This window comes from Akebia trifoliata, chromosome 4 (assembly GCF_017979445.1).
Source record: "Akebia trifoliata isolate Shusen 1 chromosome 4, ASM1797944v1, whole genome shotgun sequence".
Classification (NCBI taxonomy): domain Eukaryota; kingdom Viridiplantae; phylum Streptophyta; class Magnoliopsida; order Ranunculales; family Lardizabalaceae; genus Akebia; species Akebia trifoliata.
Genome location: NC_141378.1, coordinates 13433181 through 13454114, shown reverse-complemented (window position 1 = coordinate 13454114; position 20934 = coordinate 13433181). Strand labels below are relative to the sequence as shown.

Here is a 20934-nt window from a genome sequence, read left to right as displayed (position 1 = left end):
CAAAAAGGAAGTTGTTTTACTTTCAGGAAAAGATAGGAAAATTGTTTTCTCTGATAAGATTATTTCTTCAAAAAAAAATGCTCAATCATACTTCTTTAAATCACATTTTTCCAGAAAAACCATTTTTATTTGCAATGATAGAGAGCAGAGACCTGCACTGAAATTAAACTTTCTTGTGGGCCAGTGATTGTCTTCTATTGTGTTAATGGGTTAGATTTGAATGGGTTATACAAAGAAGGCCAAAATTCTTGCTATGGCCCGGTAAACTAGACTTCTTTAGGCCAAAAGGCCTTGATCCTTCCTCCCATGCCAATCAGAGCCCAAATACATTAGGACCATGACCAATCAATTATTTTTCAATGGGTTTTTAATGGGCTGGGCTAAGCCCATTCCATTAGTGCTTTGAGTTTGTTTTGGCTTTAAATCTTTGAAAATTGTATAGGTCTCGATTATTCTTTGAGTTTCTTAACGAAATTATGTTATTTTGAAGAAATTGAATTTTTATACATGAATTTCTTTGATTTCAAATATTTTTATTTTTATTTTTTCCATCAAATGGATGAAGAGCCTTGGATTTGGGATCTTTAGGTGCAAAAATCTCTGGCCTTTGCCAGTTGAATGATTCTATTGAGACACCAACTTTTTCTTATAAGACACTAAAGTTGGAATTGAATGGTTTCAATGGGTGAGATCATAGTCTTTTTTGTTTTCTTTTTTTTCATCATCTCATCGATGACTAAAAACCAGTGAAAGAGAGAACGATAGATGACTGAAAGGCAGAAATAGAAGTGGAAACATATAGTGGGAAAGTGATAGAAAGTAGGGCAAGGTGATAAAGATTTATTTTTGGAATTTTCTTCTTTGACATCAACTCTTGGCAACGCGGGAGCCAGAATTTTTGGTCAATGAGAGCTAAGTGATAACGATGGTTGACTGATAATCTTGGTTTATTTCTACGTGAATGTTGATTTCATAATAATAGAAGACGGTTGACCAATAATCTCCGTAAGAGTAACAAAAGATTCCCACTAAAATGTAAATGACTTGTAAAAAAACAAAAAACAAAAAACACTTGGCTTAGATTTACTATTTCAAAATTTTATTTTCTTCAACATTAAATTTCCAAAATTAAGAAAGGCTTTTTAGGGTTTTTTTCTTTTTTTCTTTTCTTTGAAGATGCTAGATTTTGGCAAGAAACTCAAAGACATCATTTTTTTTTTTTTAATGTTCCCCAAAATTTTCCTGACCTTTTAACGAATTTTTTAAATTAATTGAATTAAATATCCTTCTAATAACTACCAAATCTGAACTTATTAATTTGTTTATTTATACTAAATAGCGGTTGAAGGTGAGGTTCCCAAGTCATTGTTCGTTAGCTTGGGAATATGAGGCCAATGGATGCGTGTCATCAGTTTGCAAAAATTAATAAATGGAACATCTCTAATATCGATCAAAACATGGCCGGCTAAATAACCAATTCTTTCTTTAACGTTCAATGGGATCTCTACAAGGGATGCAAATTTAGGGGTATCACTAATATCCGTCGAAACATGGGGGCTGCATTGACCTTTTTTTTTGTAGCAAGAAATTGAATAGAGGTTGAAAGCAAATGTCCTCAAGTCATTTTTCATTAGTACGGGTCTCAAATGATCGAGGCCAAGGGCTTCAGTTTGAAAAGCACAAGGGTCTATCTAATATCAATCAAAACATTATTTATAAGGAAAATGTTGGAAGGATACAAGGTATTTATTGCGATTCTCACAAGTTTGACGTGGGATGTGCATATAACCATAGATATATTTTCTCGTGATACGAGTAAAAACCATCTACGATTATGTATGCATGTCCACATCAGAATTGTGAGAATCACAGTAAATCCTGTGTTACCCCAGCACAACTCTATGCTCATGCATGTTGGTCTGTTTGAAAAATACAAAGGGGTATTTCTATTATCTTCAAACCATGAGGGACTAATTCACCAAATGCATATTTTTTTCTAAAAGTTCAATGGGGGCTATAGGGTCTCTCAAATATTAAAAACATGCGGGGGCTAAATCACCCTGTTTTTTTTGTTTTTTTATTCTTTTAAAAGAGATTCTATTGGCACATCAACTTTTGCTAATGCCACCCCAATTTATATTAAATCACTAATGAATTAGCACACATCTTGGGGTGGGTTAGCAAAAGTTGGTGTGGCAAAGGAAGTTCTCTTTTCTATAAAGTTAAATGGAGCCCATGGCCATAGACATGTCAGTCAATTTAAAAAAAAACAAATCCAAGGGGCGGTGCTAGTAAGGAGTTGGTGGGGGGGGCAATTAACCCACACCCCTATATTTTCAACTAATTACATGTCCCATTTTGTCCCCACTCCCTTACCTCTCTCCCCATTTGCCTCCACACCTTCACCTCCCTCCAATTTTTGCCCCCATAAAACTTTGAGACACCCCCATATTTTCAACTAATTACATGCCTCATTTGTCCCCATTCACTCACCTCTCTCCACATTTGCCCTTACACCCTCACCTCCATCCAATTTTTGCCCCCACAGAATTTTGAGACATCCCTATATTTTCAACTAATTACATATCCCATTTGTCCCCACTCTCTCACCTCTTCAATTTTTTGTTGATGCCATTGCCTCTTGACCGGGACTTCTCAAATATTAATTGAAAATGACCTAAATATTATTTTCATCAACTTCTAACTAAAAATCTCTTAATTTCTCCCTAAAGTCACTCATCTTCACTATACAACTAACCATAGTTTGCCCCTACTATAGGAAAATCCTAGCTCTACCCCTGTCTCTATTTTATTAATGTTTTATAAGCTTCACCAGAATACTTTTTTAATTAGTTGGATAATTCGAATCGAACCACACATCCAAAAATGCATTTAATGTCTTGGATTATAAGCCACAAATCCACCTATAGACAATTACATCACTTTCATTTTCATTTTATTGTTTTTGAAAACGCTAGATTCTAACTCCTCCATCAAACAAACAATTGAGATAAGATGAATAACGAATATTTCCTAAAAATCAATATTGATCACCTAGGAACCAATACAATTTTTTTTTCTAGGGGTACATTTTTCTTGAAAACCTATATCATCCCAACCGTCTGTTTGACGGAGAGCCTTAACGTGAGGCTAAATTTTTATTTGAAAATACAAATAACATGCCCCATTTGTCCCCACTTCCTCATCTCTTTAATTTTTTGTTAGATGATATTGCCTCTTGACTAGGGCTTGTCAAATATTAATTGGAAATGACCTAGATATCATTTTCTTTAACTTCTAACTAAAAACCTCTTAATTTCTCCCTTAAACCATTTATCTTAACTATACAACTAACCATTGTTTGCCCCCATTACAAGAAAATCCTGGTTCTGCGCCTTGGTATTTCTAATATCATCAAAATATGAGGACTAAATCACCATTTTTGTCAAAAAGTTCAATGGGGTATAGTCCTTACTTCAATATGAGCTAGTATCCACCTCTAAGTCTTCGAGCTTCTTCTTTTAGAATTTCTTAAAAAGTGAAAAAAAAAATTAAGAGAGAGAGAGAATGATGGAATTAGGAGAGAGGCTCTCAAAGAGGGATAAAGAGATGTCAATCATGGTGGCCAAGACCTCCCTTCAAAATAGGAGAGGTCTTGAATTCAAGGCCCCCTCATTAGTCACCCATAGAGATTTTTCATTGCTTACTTAGTATGTGTGGTTTCTTGAATATTGCATGTAATTTGGAGATTTGAGTGAGATATGGTGCTTTAAGAGACCAATTGCCTATAGGTCTGGAATCTCGTTATTAAAAAAAAAAAAATCACAAGTCCTATGACCTCTGATTTTCAACCTAGAAAACCTTTAAATAAGGTGTTTCAGACTGTGGAGAAAAGGAGAAAGAGAGAAAGAGAGAAGAGAATGTGAATAGCATGGTAACAAAGTTTGAATTTGATAATTATTCAATAAAGGTTGAATTCCACTACTTTGAAAAAAAATCGTAAAATAAATAAAATAGACAAAATTTTGAAAATTAAATAAAAAATATTTTTTGAATTTCTTACTAAAATCCATCATTTTTCAACCTCTCTAAAAGTCATGTCTTCCTCTTGATGTTTGAAAGTCAGAAAGAAAAAGAAAAAAAAAAATTTTAACGTGAAAGGTAAAAATGTTGTCATGTTCCATGACTGAAGAATCGTTAATTAATTTGTGAATTCACCAATTTAATCGACTTATCCCTAATTCCGAAAATTTTATGATATTAAAATTTCGGAGAATTTTGTCTATGGTGAATATGGATGAGAGAGAGATTAGTAGAGGTAGATATATTATGTGTTAATCAAAATCTGGTGTGATGTGTATTTAATGTATTACAAGAGAAAAGTGGTGTGCCAATAGAAATTATTTATTAATATGTGACCGCTTCTTCCTCTTCTCGCATAGAAGTCCCCCACAGTCGGCGGGCCATCGTATCACCCGTTTATAAAATAAATAAATAAATTCGCCCTCAAGAAATATGATAAGGTGCAACTTTGATGGATAAAATTTGATGATTTTCATCATCAAATCTCGACACGTTGAATACTTTTTATAGAAGGGCCAATAAAGTCATAAATTCAAGATACAGCAACCTACATGAGATAACGGTAGATATTATTCGCTAAATACAACTACGTGACAGTGAAGTATCCGAATCCAATGCTTCAGAAGTTGGTCGCAACCCGACTCTTGATCTTTTGTTTTATACCACGTGGCAGCCTTATTGGAATTCTACGATTAGACACCACGACAATTGAGTGTGTCAACAGTTGTCAGCAACAAAATTATGACACGTGAACCACCATCTTTTAACTAACAACAGTCAACTAATAATAGTGAAAAAAAAGGGGTCGATGAAGTACTCAAGGGAGTTGGACAGCTACCGAACTCCAGATCTCCATTTCGGACTCATCACATCAATCAGTTAATGTTTTATCATGGACTTAAGATATTCTTGAATCAAATGGCTAAGATTCACCAATAGGGCATAGTTTTGGTGTGTAACTCTGTAAGTAGAACAAAAGGTAAGAGAGTAAAGTTAGATGACAGCTTGGAGTTAGATAGGTACCTCACTTTCTGTATCGCGGGATACTCATAAGACACAAGTGACAAGTCACGTGACGAAACCGGACAAAACTAGGGGAGCTGTATCTGAACCAGCGTACGTTAGCGAGAATGTGAACGTGGCATTTTGACCTAAAATAACGCCCACATAATGTGACCTGTTTCGTTTCCATTAACGACTATTCACGAGACGTAACAGTACGCCTTCGTCTCCTTCTTGTTCGCGAAAACCACTATTTTTGTTCTACTTTTTTTTCCTCTCTCTCGCTCCCTCTCTAAATATCTGGTAAAAGTCTCTCAAAATCTTTAAAAAACATTCATTCGATGGCTTCTTCTTTGGATTTTTGTGTGTAAATTTTCTTATTTCGATGATAAATCATGAATAATTATCGTTTCTGTTGTGGATTAGAGTTTATTTCATAACCTTAATTCTGATTTTTTAGTGATAGAATGATTCAAATCTTGCCATTGTTATTTTTTTTTAATATGTTTTTTAACTGCTTTATAATTCTGAATGTGTTGATAATGGTAGATTTATCTTCGTGTATGCGTATTGGATTACAATCTTGAAGTTATCATCTTGAATTCGGAATTATTTCTGGAAGTTTTTTTCACTATTGTTTTACTCGACTTGATCGAGATTTTGTCATTTAGATTAAAGTTATTTAGTAGGATTTGTCGTTTAGAGAGAGAAATTCATAATATGTTTCCATGAATTTGTACCTAATATTTCATTTTTCTCACTGTGTTTCTTTTGTGTTTCATCATTGAATCTCGTTAGATAATAGGGATTAGTGCTTGATTTGTATGAAAATGATTTAATATTGGGATTTAATGTGATCCATGTGCAATTAAATTTTTGAATCAGGAAGAAAATTAGGCATAGATAAGTTAATTTTGGTTAGATTTATTAATATGTCGTCGTCCTAGATTTTTGGAAGAAAAAAAAAACCTGTTTCGATACCCTGTATGTAGGCATCTTAACTTGTGATGTTTTGTTGATTATTTTAATTTTGAATCTTAACTTTTCTTCTTGGTCCATTGGCAGATATGGGTGTTACTTCAACTCCAACTCTTATTCCGATGCATCGTTGCAAAACTTTGCATTTGGTTTGTATTAAACTGTTATTTATTCATTTTTAATATGACCGTTTACATACTTTGCGTATTCGATTTAGAGGATATTCAAAATTTCCATCATCCTGTTCATTCTTTCCAACTTTCAAATGCATTTTGGTCATAAAAACTAGGGTAAATTACCATTTCGTGTGCTGAATATAGGAAAATTCCCATTCCAGTACACTGTTCATTTTAATTCCCAGAACATGCCTTTTAGAGTGATCGTCACATTTAAAATATAAATAGCAGCAATCTCGCTACCTTTTATAAGCAAGATCGTTACATTAAAATCTCTGCAATCTCACTAAGCATGTTTTCGGAATTAAAATGAACAGTGTACTTGAACGGGAATTTTAACAAAAGTTGCACATGTTTTCAGATTTTTATCTAAAAACTATACATACAGGTGAGGCACGCTCAAGGGATTCACAATGTAGAAGGAGAGAAGGACCATAAAGCATACTTATCTGCAGAACTTTTTGATGCACACCTTACTCCTCTAGGCTGGCAGCAGGTAATAGCCAGTCCTCTATGATCTCATGCATTATCTTTATTAGAAAAGCTGGATGATGCATCTTTATGCCTTTACATATATTTGTTCTTCATATGAAAGGAAAATGCTTCAATAAGATTTTGTGGTAATGCAACAGGTTGATAATTTGCGTAAGCATGTTCATGCATCTGGACTTGCGAAGAAGATTGATTTAGTCATTGCATCTCCTTTACTTAGGTATTAATCTACTAGCATTTTCAGATTCTTGTCTACGGTCTTTTGAGGAATTTCTTGAAGAGTAGGGATCCAGAACGATGTCCCATTCCTATCCAAGATCAGGTGGCACCCCATTTTATGCCATGTGGCATTTTTGGTGACCCATTGACCATATGGATATGTGGTCCATCCCTTGGTTAAACTACACACAAAAGATCAGTTTGATTGGTGATGTGCATCCATTGATAATAGCATTGTCTTAAGAATTATTTATAATTGTTGGATTTAAAATCTTTTTCAAGAGCTTAGATCTAGTGGATACAAGTTATCAAACACTATGATTTTTGGTATGTAGGTTCACCAAGGGATGGACCACATATACAGTCAAATGGGTCCCGAAAATGCCACATGACATAAAATGCGGTGCCACCTGACCTTGGTGAGGAACAGGACACTGTTCTGGATCCCTACTCTTTCTTGAAATGCAGTTTTGACAGGTTTCTAAGTTAATAAGACTTTAAAAAACATTAAAATAATAATAATATCAGATGAACCTGTATTCATACAGCAAGTCCACTATTCAGCTTCATGGAGGAATTATTGTCAAAGAACATAGTCCATTTATTTATTATCAAAAGTTCTCTAATTTGTGTATTCTTATTTGCTCTTGTGTTGCAGGACTATGCAAACAGCAGTTGGAGTATTTGGTGGTGAAGATTATGTAGATGGGATGGATATAACCCCACTTATGGTGGAAAATGCAGGGAGTAGTAACCATCCTGCTATTTCAAGTTTAAACAGCCCACCTTTTATAACAGTGGAGCTTTGTCGAGAACATTTGGTATGTCTTGTGGTGTATTGTTTAAATTTATTTAATTGGAGTTATTCATTTTACGTAATTCAAAAAGTATTCCTTATATTCTAGACAATTTTCTCTCCTCTTGGAGAAGTGAGGTTTTTTTTTCTGTTTTTTTTTTTTTTTTTCTTTTCCTCCCTTCAATGAATGAAAAATATCATTCTTACAGGTCATTCTTTTTTCCATTCTTCATTTAGCCTTGCGCGATTTAGTTATTTGTAGGTCGTGAGTTCAATACCCAGTATAAGCATTAATTCCTCAGAGACCACCTAAGAGGGCGCACCCTCACTTACCTGGTGCGTGTGATATGTGGGCGTTGCACGTGCCCCAGGGCTAATCCCTGGGCAAGACCATGGTCTATGGACTGGGCAAAGCCCAGATACCGGCCCGTTTCCCTGTCTACAGGGATACCCGGTTTTCAAAAAATAAAAATTATCTGCCTAACCACACATGTACATGCATGAACGGATAATAGAATGATTAGGGAAACATGGTTTTGGAACCTCTCAAGGCTTTTCCTTGTTGAGGATCCACAAACATTACCCACCTCAAAAAGTACTTAATAATCATGTTTCTGGATAATTCTTAGTCTTGCAATCATTCCCTCTTGGGCCCTTCCTTATTTAGTTTAGCAATTTCTAAGAGAAGAGTAGCCAAGTTTGTTTTTTCATAGTTCAAGGACATCTTTCAATTGTGTTTTTTTGTTCCTTACCATGGGAGTTACCTCAAAGTGGAGGCAAACTTTTGGAGTGCAGCTAGCATCCCAAACAAATGAAACGGAAAATTTACCAAGAGTGACTGCAATAAGATTGGCTATGCTTTATAGGTGAATGTTAAGCAATCCAATAACTTTGGTGGAGTCTCTCCTGCTAAGCACAAGTGAAAGGTGTTGAGCGTTCTCTTCCTCCCTGAGTATCAGTAATAAGCAAGATCATTCGTTACCAAATGTTTGACTTCTTTGGCACACAAACATGTTCATAGAGTGAGCACGATAGAGATGAGCTGAGATGGATGAGTGAAAATGCTAAGCAAGGAAAAATTAGAAATGGTCGCATTCTTGAAATTGTAGGAATACCATCAATAGGTGATAAAATAAGGGAACATCATTTTAGATGGTTTAGAAATGCGCAAAGAAGTGTTGAGATGGATGAGTGGAAAGGTTAAGTCAGATAAAACTAGAAATGGACACATTCTTGAAATTGTAGGAGAACCGTCAATAGGTGATAAAATAAGGGAAATCATTTAATATGGTTTAGTAATGCACAAAGAAGACTAATAACCTTTGTCACACAATTCATTGTTTTTTTTTTCTTTTTCTTTTTTGAAAATTCAGAAAAAAAAAACTGTCTAAAAGGGGACCAGCCAAAAAAACCAGCGATTTATTAGGTAAGTTGAAAAAGAGTTAACTTAATCACTGATTTTTGGGGGAAAATTTGAGCTTTTTTTTTGCCTACCCCTCCACCGGAAAATTTCCTGAATTTTTTTTTCAAAACTTTCCGAATTTATCCCAATAAACCAAACTGACTCATTGCTGAATCCAAATTTATTACTTTGCCGACAACAATTCCAATTAGATGGAACATGCAAGTTGATGCGTCGAAAAGAGTGGTAGGAAGAAAAGGATGGGGGTTGAGGTTCTAAGAATGGACATGAACATACTTAAAATAACATGGGACATTGATTTAAACAATATTGTAGTGAAGAATAGGATATGTTCAGCCGACCTTGACATTTGGGAAAAGGCTTTAACATTTAGTGATTGGTCCAAATTTTTTTGAGTTGCTTAATCTACTTTTAGATAGTTTATATGTTAATATGATCCATTGTTTGACTTAGTTTCTGAAGACAATGGTATTTGATTGTAAAATTGCTAGCAACTTCTTATGTGCTCTGAAGCATTGCAAATACTTGCTGTGCCTCTCTTGCACACTTAACTGAACACCAAATTGGAAACTGTTTGAGCTTTTACTAAGCTTAGCACATATTTCCTTCACCTACATCCACTTTCTTAAGGAATAGAAGAAAAAAAAATTGGTACATAGAGGTTTACCAATTCTGATTTGTTTATTACATTTGAAAAGACTTACATATTCTCTTTTAATGTGTGTATATGTTTTAACTGCAGGGAGTTCACCCATGTGATAAGAGGAGAAGCGTTGGCGAATATCGGTCTCTTTTTCCTGCAATTGATTTTTCCTTGGTAAGTAACTAATGATATGTAGTACATAACATGTGGACAAACACTGCTTATTAACTAATTTTATATGAATGTTATATTTTGGCCACTGAAGTACGGTTCTAGTTAAGATTGTGGGAAGTGATTTTCGATTAATGTTTGATTTCTGTTCAGATGGAAAATGACGAGGACATTTTGTGGAAGGCTGACATTAGAGAGGCAAATGAAGACGTTGCAGCTAGGGGGATGAAGTTTATTAACTGGTGAATGCCTTTCTTGCCCATCTAACATAAATTTGAAAGCAGCTTATATTGTTAAAATAGGAAGTAATGTGTTGGCGTCATCATAATTTACGACTTATCCCAATTATTTAGGGTTGGCAACATGAATTGGATTTCTCCATTATATTCTGTCTAGGCATGTTTATTATTGGAAATTGTGTTTAATAATTTCTGACCCTTGAAAACATTAAAGCACACAAACTCAAATACTGCGTAGACACTGCAAATGCAATTACCTTGGTTTTTTTACTGTGCAAACAAGACCTTAGAAACTTCAGTTTCCTTCCTTTAATCCAGGTTATGGACACGGAAAGAGAAGGAGATTGCAATTGTTACTCATAGCGGATTCTTGTTTCATACTCTAGCAGCATTTGGAAAGGACTTGCATCCATTGATGAAGGAAGAAATCTGTAAACAGTACGTGTTTCAGTGATATATTCTGTTTTGGTTATCCGAAAAATAGCTGATTTAGTTGTTAAAGAATAGCTTTGCTTTGAACACACGCAGATAGCTGCCTTAGCTGTAATCCTTGATAATTAATCAATAGTTTCTGCCTTTTCTACCCTTTGACTGCAGCTTTGCTAATTGTGAGCTCCGTTCAGTGGTGATCGTCGACAAAAAGTGAGCATCTCTAGCAAGACCTCCATGGATTTTATTTACTGTGTTTTCTTGTTTATTCAGAATGCTGAATTTGATTTTACTGTGAACTGCAGTGTGATGGGGTCCGACTCCTCAACAACTAACTATCCAGGAAAGATTCCTCGTGGGCTCGATCTTCCTAGCGATGCAGCACATGAGAAGCACCCGAAAATAGGGGTATCAAATTCATCTGCATAGGTGGTGATAGGCAAATTGAAACAATTTTGAATTCTGTTCCTCAAATATTATTCTTGGGAAGTGGCTTGTTCAGATATCCACTTCATTTCATATACGTTCTGTTGTTTTATGAGGGACGTTCCAAGGTATTTTTTATAATATGATAGTTAGGTGGTTCAAAGAGGGGTAAGTGTCGGATTCTTTCTGGGGATGAAGTCGATGAGATACATTCTCTCAGCCCAATTAAATTTAACTTCACATAATTGCTGTTGGTGGTGGTATAAATGTTCTACTTATGGCTTATTATTTGTCTGCACAGCAAAACGATGCCTTTTTGCAAGAGCATCGCTTCTTAAATAATATTTAGTTTTTATATTGTGAAAAAGGCTTCTCTTTTGGCTCTTAGTTCTTGATTTATTATGGCTGCAGCCTCGACTTTGAAGGTTCTCTCAGTTTTGCTAGCTGTCGTTGAATGTGTCCATATATATATATATATAGGGACCGGATCAAGGGACATATGTAAAAACAATGTAACATTAATAAATTTTCAAAATATGAGTTAGAAGTTTCGGATTGAACTGATTTTTTGTGAGGATGATCTCTATGATGGGAAGATCATCCGGAAAAAAAAAATCAGTCCAATCTGAAACTTCTAATCCCATTAAAAGAGATTTAGAATGTGGACCATTGATTTTTTGTCAATAATTTATAAATCACTTTTGATGGATTTAGAAGTTTCAGATTGAGTTGATTTTTTTTTGTGAGGATGATCTTCTCATCGTAGTGACCATCCTCGTAAAAAATTAGCTCAATCCAAAACCTCTAACTCAAATTTTGAAAAACCATTGTTTTTACCTATGTTTTTACATAGGTTCAGTAGTCCTAAAGTTTGTCAAACATTTTTCAAAACATGGGTTATAAGTTTTGAAATGAGTTAATTTTTTGTGAGGATGATCTCTATGACGAGGAGATCGTCCTCACCAAAAATCAGCTTATTCCAAAATTTCTAATCCCATCAAAACTAATTTACAAAAGTTGGACGGTTCACGATTTTTCAATTTGTAAATTAGGGTTAGAAATTTCAAAATGAGCTGATTTTTGGAGAGGATGATCTCCTCATCATAGAGACCATCCTCACAAAAAATCAACTCATTCCAAAGTTTCTAACCCATGTTTTGAAAAATGTTTGCACAATGTTTGGCAAACTTTAGGGTTGTTGAACCGCTCCCTATATATATATTTCTTATCACACTTAGTGCCAGGATGAGGAATTTATAGTTACAACTGCTTTCATTTGAATTGGAATTGAATCTTTTTCAAGGAAATCATTTTCCCTATGGTTTGTAGGATTGTGCATGGAAAATAGGTAGAAAAATGAATTTTCTGGGAAAATGCAATTTTCAAGTGTATAATTCTACAGTTTTCTTAAAGAACCATTTTCCCCACCGTTCGATTTTATTGTAAAACCGGTTTTACTGCATTTTTTTCAAAAATAGTTTCAACCTAAGGTATTCGTTCATATTTTCATGGTCCAGACCCGATCCAATATGGTCAATAGGGTGATGTAGAGTCATTTTTATTGATCAGGATCAAATAATCAGGTCAATCAAATCCATTGATTCCTCTATTTAGACTTTCATTCGAGGGGGAGGGAAGGTAGGGAGTAGGGCGCCTCGAGAGGAATGATTCGTTGATCCGATCATCTAATTCGATCGAGCGGATGATTCGTTCCCCCAACAACACCGTCCCGGGCCCGGGAGAGAGAGAGGAAGGAGTGGGTGGGAGCCTGCCCAGGGCCGAGCTAGTAGGTCGAGGATTGGACTCTAAGGAAAAGGCTTTCATTGAATGAATACCAACTGGCTCTGATCGAATACCCACTGGAAGCCGAGCCATTAGCCATTAGCCATCCGTAAAAGGATAAGAGACAAGAAGGAGAATGCTGAAGTGGACGGCTGGACAGCCAAATTTAAATTTTACTGAAGATGAGGGTATATTTGTAATTATACAGTTATCCACATTTTTAGGGTTCCTGCGTTTCTTCCAGTCTTTATGTAACACAAGGCCTAAAGAGAGAAGACAACCTATTAGTAGCCCCACCACTACCTGAACTCATCATGAAATCTTAAACCAGTTGTGTCTTTTGGCCCAAATTGATCTCAACCAGTCATTAACAAACTCCCCGATTAGGGACGATTGGTTTTGATGATCTAACAGAAGGTGAGATCCTGGCCCACCAATTGTCAGATATCAGAAACCATCAAAGGTCCAAAAGTGAATGGCATATGGGTGAGAAATACAACAGTATAGTAGGGAATAATGTCCCTCCTTCTATAAGGACATTATCAGACCAATTGAAAGAAACTTATGCCAGAGTCCACAATCTTCACTCTTTACTGAAAGAAATATCCCAACTAACTCTGAAAGATCAAACCTTTCAGATGTCTACCCAATTAAGATTCTTCCTTCAACTTCTCATAGTTTTCTTCTCCATCTCACGAGCAATAACAACAAACCCATATCCCCAATACCCATGTAAGCCTCCTCATCACAATTCCTACACCTTTTGCAACACCTCACTACCCATCTCAACCAGAGCTCAATCCCTCATCTCTCTCCTCACCCTCCCTGAAAAGATCAATCAACTCTCCAATAATGCCTCACCCATCTCAAGACTCGCCATCCCGGCTTATGAATGGTGGTCCGAATCGCTCCACGGAATTGCCACCAATGGTCCTGGTGTCTCCTTTAATGGAACAGTTCCATCCGCCACTAGCTTCCCTCAAGTACTACTTACCGCGGCTTCTTTCAATAGAAGTCTATGGTTCTCAATTGCTTCGGCAATTGCGGTGGAAGCTAGGGCAATGTACAATGTGGGTCAAGCTGGATTGACATTTTGGGCTCCATCTATCAATATATTTAGGGACCCAAGATGGGGGAGAGGTCAAGAGACACCAGGTGAAGATCCGATGGTCGTGTCCACTTATGCGATCGAGTATGTGAGGGGTTTCCAAGGAGAGAATTGGAGTGGTGGTGGTGGGGGTAGCGTTGGTGGATTAGAAGGGAAAAGAGTATTGGAGGGGTCTAGGGGTAGTGGTGATGGAAAATTGATGCTTTCTGCCTGTTGTAAACATTTCATCGGTTACGATTTGGAGAGTTGGGAGAATTTCACTCGATATACCTTCAATGCAGTGGTAAGAACTCTTACTAGAACAATTCTTAATTGAAAATTGTCTGTTTTGATCAAAAATTGCCTTTTTTGATGATGAGCAAGAAATAGGGCTGCAACTTGAGTGGACCAAATCCGAACCTGATGAGTTGAACCTGACCTTGGGTCAGGTTTGGGCATAGTTGGCTAGGGTTGGGGCTTGAGTCGGGGCAAAAAAAATTTGACCGACTCAAATCAGGTTGGGTTTGGGCATAGGCATTGGGGTTGCCCGAACCCGAAGCTAATATGATTATAATTTAAAATATTTTTAAACATCTTTGTTTCTTCTCATTCACAATTCACATTTGGTACTTTAGTTAATCATCGTCATCCTCTTCTTTACATTTGCTTATGATTTCATGTATAGAACTTTGAAATATATTTTAAGACAAATCATAGGAAATTTTATATATTTTTTTTACATAACACTTATGTTTATGTAAGTCATCATCATTTTTAAATTATCTAGTATTAATAAGGAATGAACCAAGCTGACTAGGGTTGGGGTCAGGTTGAGAATTTCATGCCCAAGGACAGGTTGGGTGCGGGCACGGGTTGGTGTTTTTCAAGTGTAGGTTGGTGAGGGTTGATCCCCAACCTGCCCAAGTTGCCGCCCTATCAAGTACCATTGGGTCTGAATTCTCAAGCAAACTTGCCATAATTTTCAGATTTCAGAGCAAGATTTGCAGGATACTTATCAGCCACCATTCCGTAGTTGCATCCAAGAAGGTAAAGCAAGTTGTTTGATGTGTTCCTACAATGAGATAAACGGAGTACCCGCGTGCGCAAATCAGGATCTCCTTAAGCAAGTTCGAACCAATTGGGGATTCAAAGGGTGAGTAATCTAGAGAGTAATTCCATGCTCAATGGTAAGCTCGTAATCTAGCTGCCATATCTACTAAATTGTGAATAAGATATCATGATTGTAGTGTAAATGGCATACTTACAGATATATAACGTCGGATTGTGATGCCGTAGCAACAATTTACGAGTATCAAGCGTACGTAAAGTCCCCCGAAGATGCAGTTTCCGTTGCTCTTAAAGCAGGTTGAGTTATTCTGCTTGATTAAATAGAGTGTCTTTTTGTCCTGTATATTTCATTGGCTTAAAATTGAAAAACTGAAAATCTATCCACAGGAATGGATATCAACTGTGGGACATATTTGCTTCGCCATACTCAGTCGGCAATTGAACTAGGAAAGGTCAAAGAAGAGGAGATAGATCGAGCCCTTTTCAATTTATTTTCAGTTCAATTGCGTCTCGGACTTTTTGATGGAGACCCTTCGATGGGGCAGTTCGGAAAGTTGGGACCTAAGAATGTATGTACTCAAGAACACAAAACACTGGCATTGGAAGCGGCAAGGCAGGGCATTGTACTTTTGAAGAATGACAAGAAGTTTTTACCTCTAAATAAGATCCATGTTACCTCATTAGCCGTTATTGGCCCAATGGGAAATGATACCAGCAAAATGGGTGGTGGATACTCAGGTTTGCTCACTCGTTTTATGTACCATTGTCGCTGATCCAATTTGTGGGAATTTTTTTTTTTTTTGCTCTTATTGTTTGTGGAGCTTGATCGTACTGATCAGGAAGGAGTACTGTTCATCATTTAACATGGTGAAGGTTATAGGGGAGCCAGCTGCCCCGAAGGTGGGAGTTCGGCCCTCGAAAAAAAAAAATTAAGGGTATTTTCGCAATTTCACTGGTATTATGTAAAACCCTAGTTAGGTTTTCCTGGGGGTATACATGTCTATTTTCGGTGAAAGGGTGTAATATGGAACTGGTGAGTTTTCTCTTCATAGTGGAATCGGTGTAATCCATGGACGTACATCAATCTTGAGGGAATCATGTAAAATCTATGTGTGATTGCATTTTTGTTTTTCTTCTCATTGTCCGTTGCTTCATTTTTTTCTTGACACTCAAGTGGTGTAGCTGTTTCTAAACTATGTAGGTATTCCTTGCCATCCAAAGAGCTTTTTCAAGGGATTTCAGACATACATAAAGAAGACATCCCATTCTGCGGGTTGTGTTGATGTACCATGTACTTCAACCGATGGGTTCACAGAAGCTGTTAGGATTGCCAGAAAGGCTGATGTTGTCGTTGTTGTTGTTGGGTTGGACTTATCTCAGGAAACCGAAGATCTTGATCGGTTGAGCCTACTTTTGCCCGGTAAACAAATGGACCTAATCTCTGCTGTTTCTATTGTAAGCAAAAGGCCCCTAGTACTTGTCCTTACAGGCGGAGGACCGCTTGATGTCTCGTTCGCTAAAGAAGACCCACGAATTGCAAGTATTCTCTGGGTTGGATACCCAGGTGAGGCTGGTGGGGAAGCACTCACGGAAGTAATCTTCGGAGAATTCAATCCAGGTTAGTAACCCAAGTCAAATACTACTTTGGTCCTCTTAGGGAAATATTTGATGTATAATTTATTTGTATGGAAACAGGTGGGAGGTTACCCATGACTTGGTATCCTGAATCGTACACGAATGTGCCAATGAACGACATGAATATGCGCTCTAATCTCTCACATGGTTATCCTGGACGAACTTATCGATTTTACACCGGGGATCGGGTTTATGGATTTGGTTATGGCTTGAGTTATACTAATTATACCTACAAATTCTTATCGGCACCCGACAAAATAAGTTTGTTGGATTCTAACACTAAGGCCGGTTCCAATAACATTTTAAACCTGAGAAGGGAACTTGATTATATCGGTGTTGATGAGGTATTATCTTGCGATGCTTTGAAATTTTACACACATATTTCTGTGATCAATAATGGGAACATGGACGGAAGCCATGTCGTGATGTTGTTCTCTAGACTCCCGAAATTTTTCAAAGGTGCTCCACAGAAACAATTGATTGGATTCGCTCGTGTTCATACCGAATCATACAGAAGTACTGAAACCAGCTTTTTAGTAGAACCATGTAAGCACCTTAGCATCGTAAATGAACGTGGAATTCGGGTTTTACCCTTGGGAAATCACATTCTAATGTTGGAAAATTTGGAGCATTTTGTTTCCATTGAAACCCAATAAGACAATTTAAGTTCCTTAAAAGTGTAATTGTTTTGTACTCATTCAAAATTACATGATTGGCTATCAGTAACTCCAATACTGTTCTTTGAAGTATCGAGGAGCATTGTATTAAGGTGAATGAGATACACCGTATCATTATGCATGGCTTGAGAGACCCAATCAAGGTGAAAGATTGATTTTGATTTTTCTTCCCATATGTATAGAAAAGAAGAATCAAAATTTTGCTTCTAAAGAATCCCATTGTTACAATATTGTTTGTTCCTACATCTTTATAGTGGATTTATAAATTATTCTTTGGAAAATTATTTTAGACTTGTCCAACTAAAGACCTTATCCATCACAACTGAAACCCTACATGCAAACATGATCTGTTTTGCAATTTTGTCGAGAATCTAAATATTCCATTCTTTAATCATTTTGAGTGATTTATTTTCCAACAAACTACACCATAAAAGTTGTTTGGTTCTGAAATTTGAAGAGATATAAATGAGTGAATATGGCATCTCTATATAACAAATATATCAATAAGTTATTATATCTTATTTCATATGTTGAGAAATATACTTTAGTTCATCCTTGTTATATGGGTGGCAACATAAGGGAAGAATAGAATAAAATCCTCTGTGGTCTCGCGAAGAACTCTAGTTCTACGAATTTCTCGGGGAATGTTTCGTCACATCAAAAAAAGGAGCTCCTCTATCTAGGAGCGCTTTTTTCGACCTTAAGCTAATTTGGGAGGGAGATAAATGTGATGGAAAGGAGACTTGAGAGTAAGGTCTTGTTTGAGAGATTCTCTAAAAGAAAGAGAAATTTGAGAAGTTATGAGAAATTCAATGATAATTGAGAAAAAAAAAGTATCTTAAAAAAGATATTTGAGCAGTGATAGAGATTTGTTGGGAAAGATAAGTTTCTCCAGGGGGAAAAAAAAAGTCGACTAAAGTTTTAGAGAGGTAGCTAGAAAGGGGAATCCCAATTCCCTTTCACACTGTTTGTAGCATACGCCAACCTACTTAACGATTTGCTTTTTCTAATTACTAGCCAATCCACACTCCTGACGTGACAAGTTTGGGAGCCACAGATCTTTAAGCCTTGGGATACACATTTTTATGGGAATGTGCAGTTGTGTATCCCGAGATTTACAGATTTGCGGCTCTGAACTTGTCACGCTAGGAGAGTCGATTGAGTGTGCCACATGGGGTGGTCAGATTATCACGATTCATTCATTAATGGAATGAGATCGATAGACTCATAGAAAGGGAACTCATATGTTCCCTCACAATCTGGCCCAACCATGTAAACATGAAATCCAACAATTGGGGTACGAGATGTATCTCAAGAATGCATTACCTATCTCTAAGATTTATGATTGGAATGGATTTTGTGTGTCATGGTTGGGATTGTGAGTGAACATATGTCTTCTCCTTCCATGAGTCTAAAAAAACAAGATACATGTCAATCTCCAGTATTTAAAAAGAGGGATGATGAGAACTCACATCATCCACCTTTCTTGAGTATTTCTTGTACGTTTTTCTCCTTTATTTTCTTAGTGACCCGTGAGTGGTGTTCTAATATAGTTAGTACCGCAAGTTCATACACCTCCATTGCTTTTATGAACCGGTAACATAGTAAGTTAATTTTATGTCTTCAAATCACACTTCGACATTCAAGCCAGTTTTTTATTAGACAGAATTTTGGTTTAGAATGGTGGGAATTGTATACCAGACTCTTGACCAACCTTCTTTTTGAAAATATTTTTTAGGCGATGACAAGGCCAATAACAAATCACATTGGTCCTCCCATGTTCAATGATTGTGCAATGATGATTTTTTTTATTTTTTGGGGAATAGAAGGGAACATATTTTGGTGTTTGTCCTTCTCAACGATGTTAAGAGAAGATGATCTACTAGTCGTGTCTCGTGTGGTTATTTGAACTTAGGAAGTTTTGGCAACTACTCATCGCTCTTGCCTTCTAAACTTGAGGAGATGAATTTAAGTGGTCTTCAGTAATTGAGGAGTCATGCATGGGATGTCAATAGCTTTTCGTGGACACGTATGTCTAGTTATTGTATACACTTTTTATACTCTTACAACAATGATAAAGTGCAACTCACAAATATCATTACGATACAACAACAACAAAACCTTATCGCAAGGCATGGGATCACTAATAATGTTCCTCATTCCATTTTATCAAAGGTTAAGTCTTTTGGGCCTTCTCTCGCTCTTTTAATATCTTCAACTTCAGTATTTCTTATAATTAGGATTGTAATTGGCTTTTGTTAATATGTTCAAATCATCTTAGTCAACTTTTTCTTAATTTATCACTTATTAGAGTTAGTCCTACATTCTTATGAATGCGCTTATTTCTAATATTTATATATCTTTGCCAGTCTTCCCATTCATCCATCTCAACATCTTGATCATTGCTATTCAATTTATTAACATGAACTTTCTTAACTGCCTCTCGTTAAGGTCTTATAATTATTAAAATTTTATTTTGATTGGGATATTTCTATTACATTGTAATTATAAAACACATTATTACAATGGACCTGCATAATCTCTATCAATAATCATTCACCACTACTCTTCAAAATCGGCTCTTATCAATACATTGAAGTTTTATTTAACCTCAAAGTAGCTTTACAATGTGTCAAAACCAACTAAGTTATGGGAGCCATAGTTTTGTCGTATATGGGTTAAAAGTTTTGGGACAATCTTATCTTTTGTGAAGATGATCTCAATGGTGAGAAGTTCATCATCACAAAAATCAACTCGTTCTGAAACTTCTGATCCCATCAAAAGTGGTTTACTAGTTGAAGAATTGTGGACTATCGAATTTTACCGTTAATTTGTAAACCACTTTTGATTAGGTTGAAAGTTTCAGATTATGTTCATTTTTTTGTAAAGATGATCTCCTCACCATAAAGATCATCCTCACAAAAAATCAGTCTATTCTAAAATTTCTAACTCACATAGGACAAAGCGTTGGCTCCCTAACGTTGACTGTCAAATATATATATATATATATATATATATATGTAGGATATGTTCTGCAGCCCACCTTAGGGAAACCATGTTGGGAATTGATTTTCGTGCCAAAACTATTCTCAAATTATTTTGAGAAACATTTTCCTAACTTGGTAAAGGTTTGAGCTTTACCACCTCAGCAATCCAACACCGAAACCATCTAACTTCTAAGTTGCTTTGCAAAACTCATATCCAAAACAAACAAACAAAAATCAAATTTTCTTTTAATTTGATCCAAAGTTTTAAAAATGGATGATTACCAAACTTCTACATAACTCTCAAACTTAATATTGAAATTCAACGGTGAAAAACAATTCTTTTTCTGAGATTTTTTTTTTTTTCAAAGTTCATAGAATCTTATTCTCTACAACCCTGAAGCATTGGATCCTTGCTACCTTAGTAAGGCTAGTCAGACGCAATTATTTTCACCAAAATATTCTTAAATATTTATTTTCAAGGTATATTTAATGAACCTCAGCGTGTCCACTAAAAGCACAAGTTAACAAAACTCTTTTAAATATACATGTTACATGTGAAGACTACCCAGGTACAGTGATAATATATAAGATACTGTGGGCGTTCGATTCCAGGCTGTAAAT

General features: G+C 36.1%; 2 protein-coding genes across 4 annotated transcripts; both read left to right on the top strand.

Annotated features, from left to right (window-relative positions):
• The first annotated feature begins 5288 nt into the window (after positions 1 to 5288).
• On the top strand, positions 5289 to 11444 carry LOC147403925 (phosphoglycerate mutase-like protein 1). Of its 3 annotated transcripts, none has more exons than XM_086439713.1 (10): positions 5289 to 5388; positions 6151 to 6212; positions 6628 to 6735; positions 6872 to 6951; positions 7609 to 7771; positions 9912 to 9986; positions 10137 to 10225; positions 10541 to 10660; positions 10820 to 10864; positions 10957 to 11444. In XM_086439713.1, exons 2-10 carry the CDS (start codon positions 6153 to 6155, stop codon positions 11078 to 11080), a joined length of 864 nt encoding a protein of 287 aa, XP_086295839.1. In that variant the 5' UTR covers positions 5289 to 5388; positions 6151 to 6152; the 3' UTR covers positions 11081 to 11444. The 3 variants fall into 3 exon arrangements, with proteins under 3 accessions (XP_086295839.1, XP_086295837.1, XP_086295838.1); XM_086439711.1 differs by lacking the exon at positions 5289 to 5388 and adding an exon at positions 5430 to 5448; XM_086439712.1 differs by lacking the exon at positions 5289 to 5388 and adding an exon at positions 5515 to 5657 and having other exon boundaries at positions 6102 to 6212.
• A 1411-nt stretch (positions 11445 to 12855) lies between these two features.
• On the top strand, positions 12856 to 17381 carry LOC147403924 (putative beta-D-xylosidase 6). The gene is made up of 6 exons (XM_086439710.1): positions 12856 to 14250; positions 14933 to 15099; positions 15214 to 15311; positions 15402 to 15752; positions 16216 to 16632; positions 16710 to 17381. The coding sequence occupies exons 1-6, from the start codon at positions 13342 to 13344 to the stop codon at positions 17303 to 17305; spliced, it is 2538 nt and encodes an 845-aa protein (XP_086295836.1). The 5' UTR covers positions 12856 to 13341; the 3' UTR covers positions 17306 to 17381.
• Positions 17382 to 20934: the final 3553 nt, after the last annotated feature.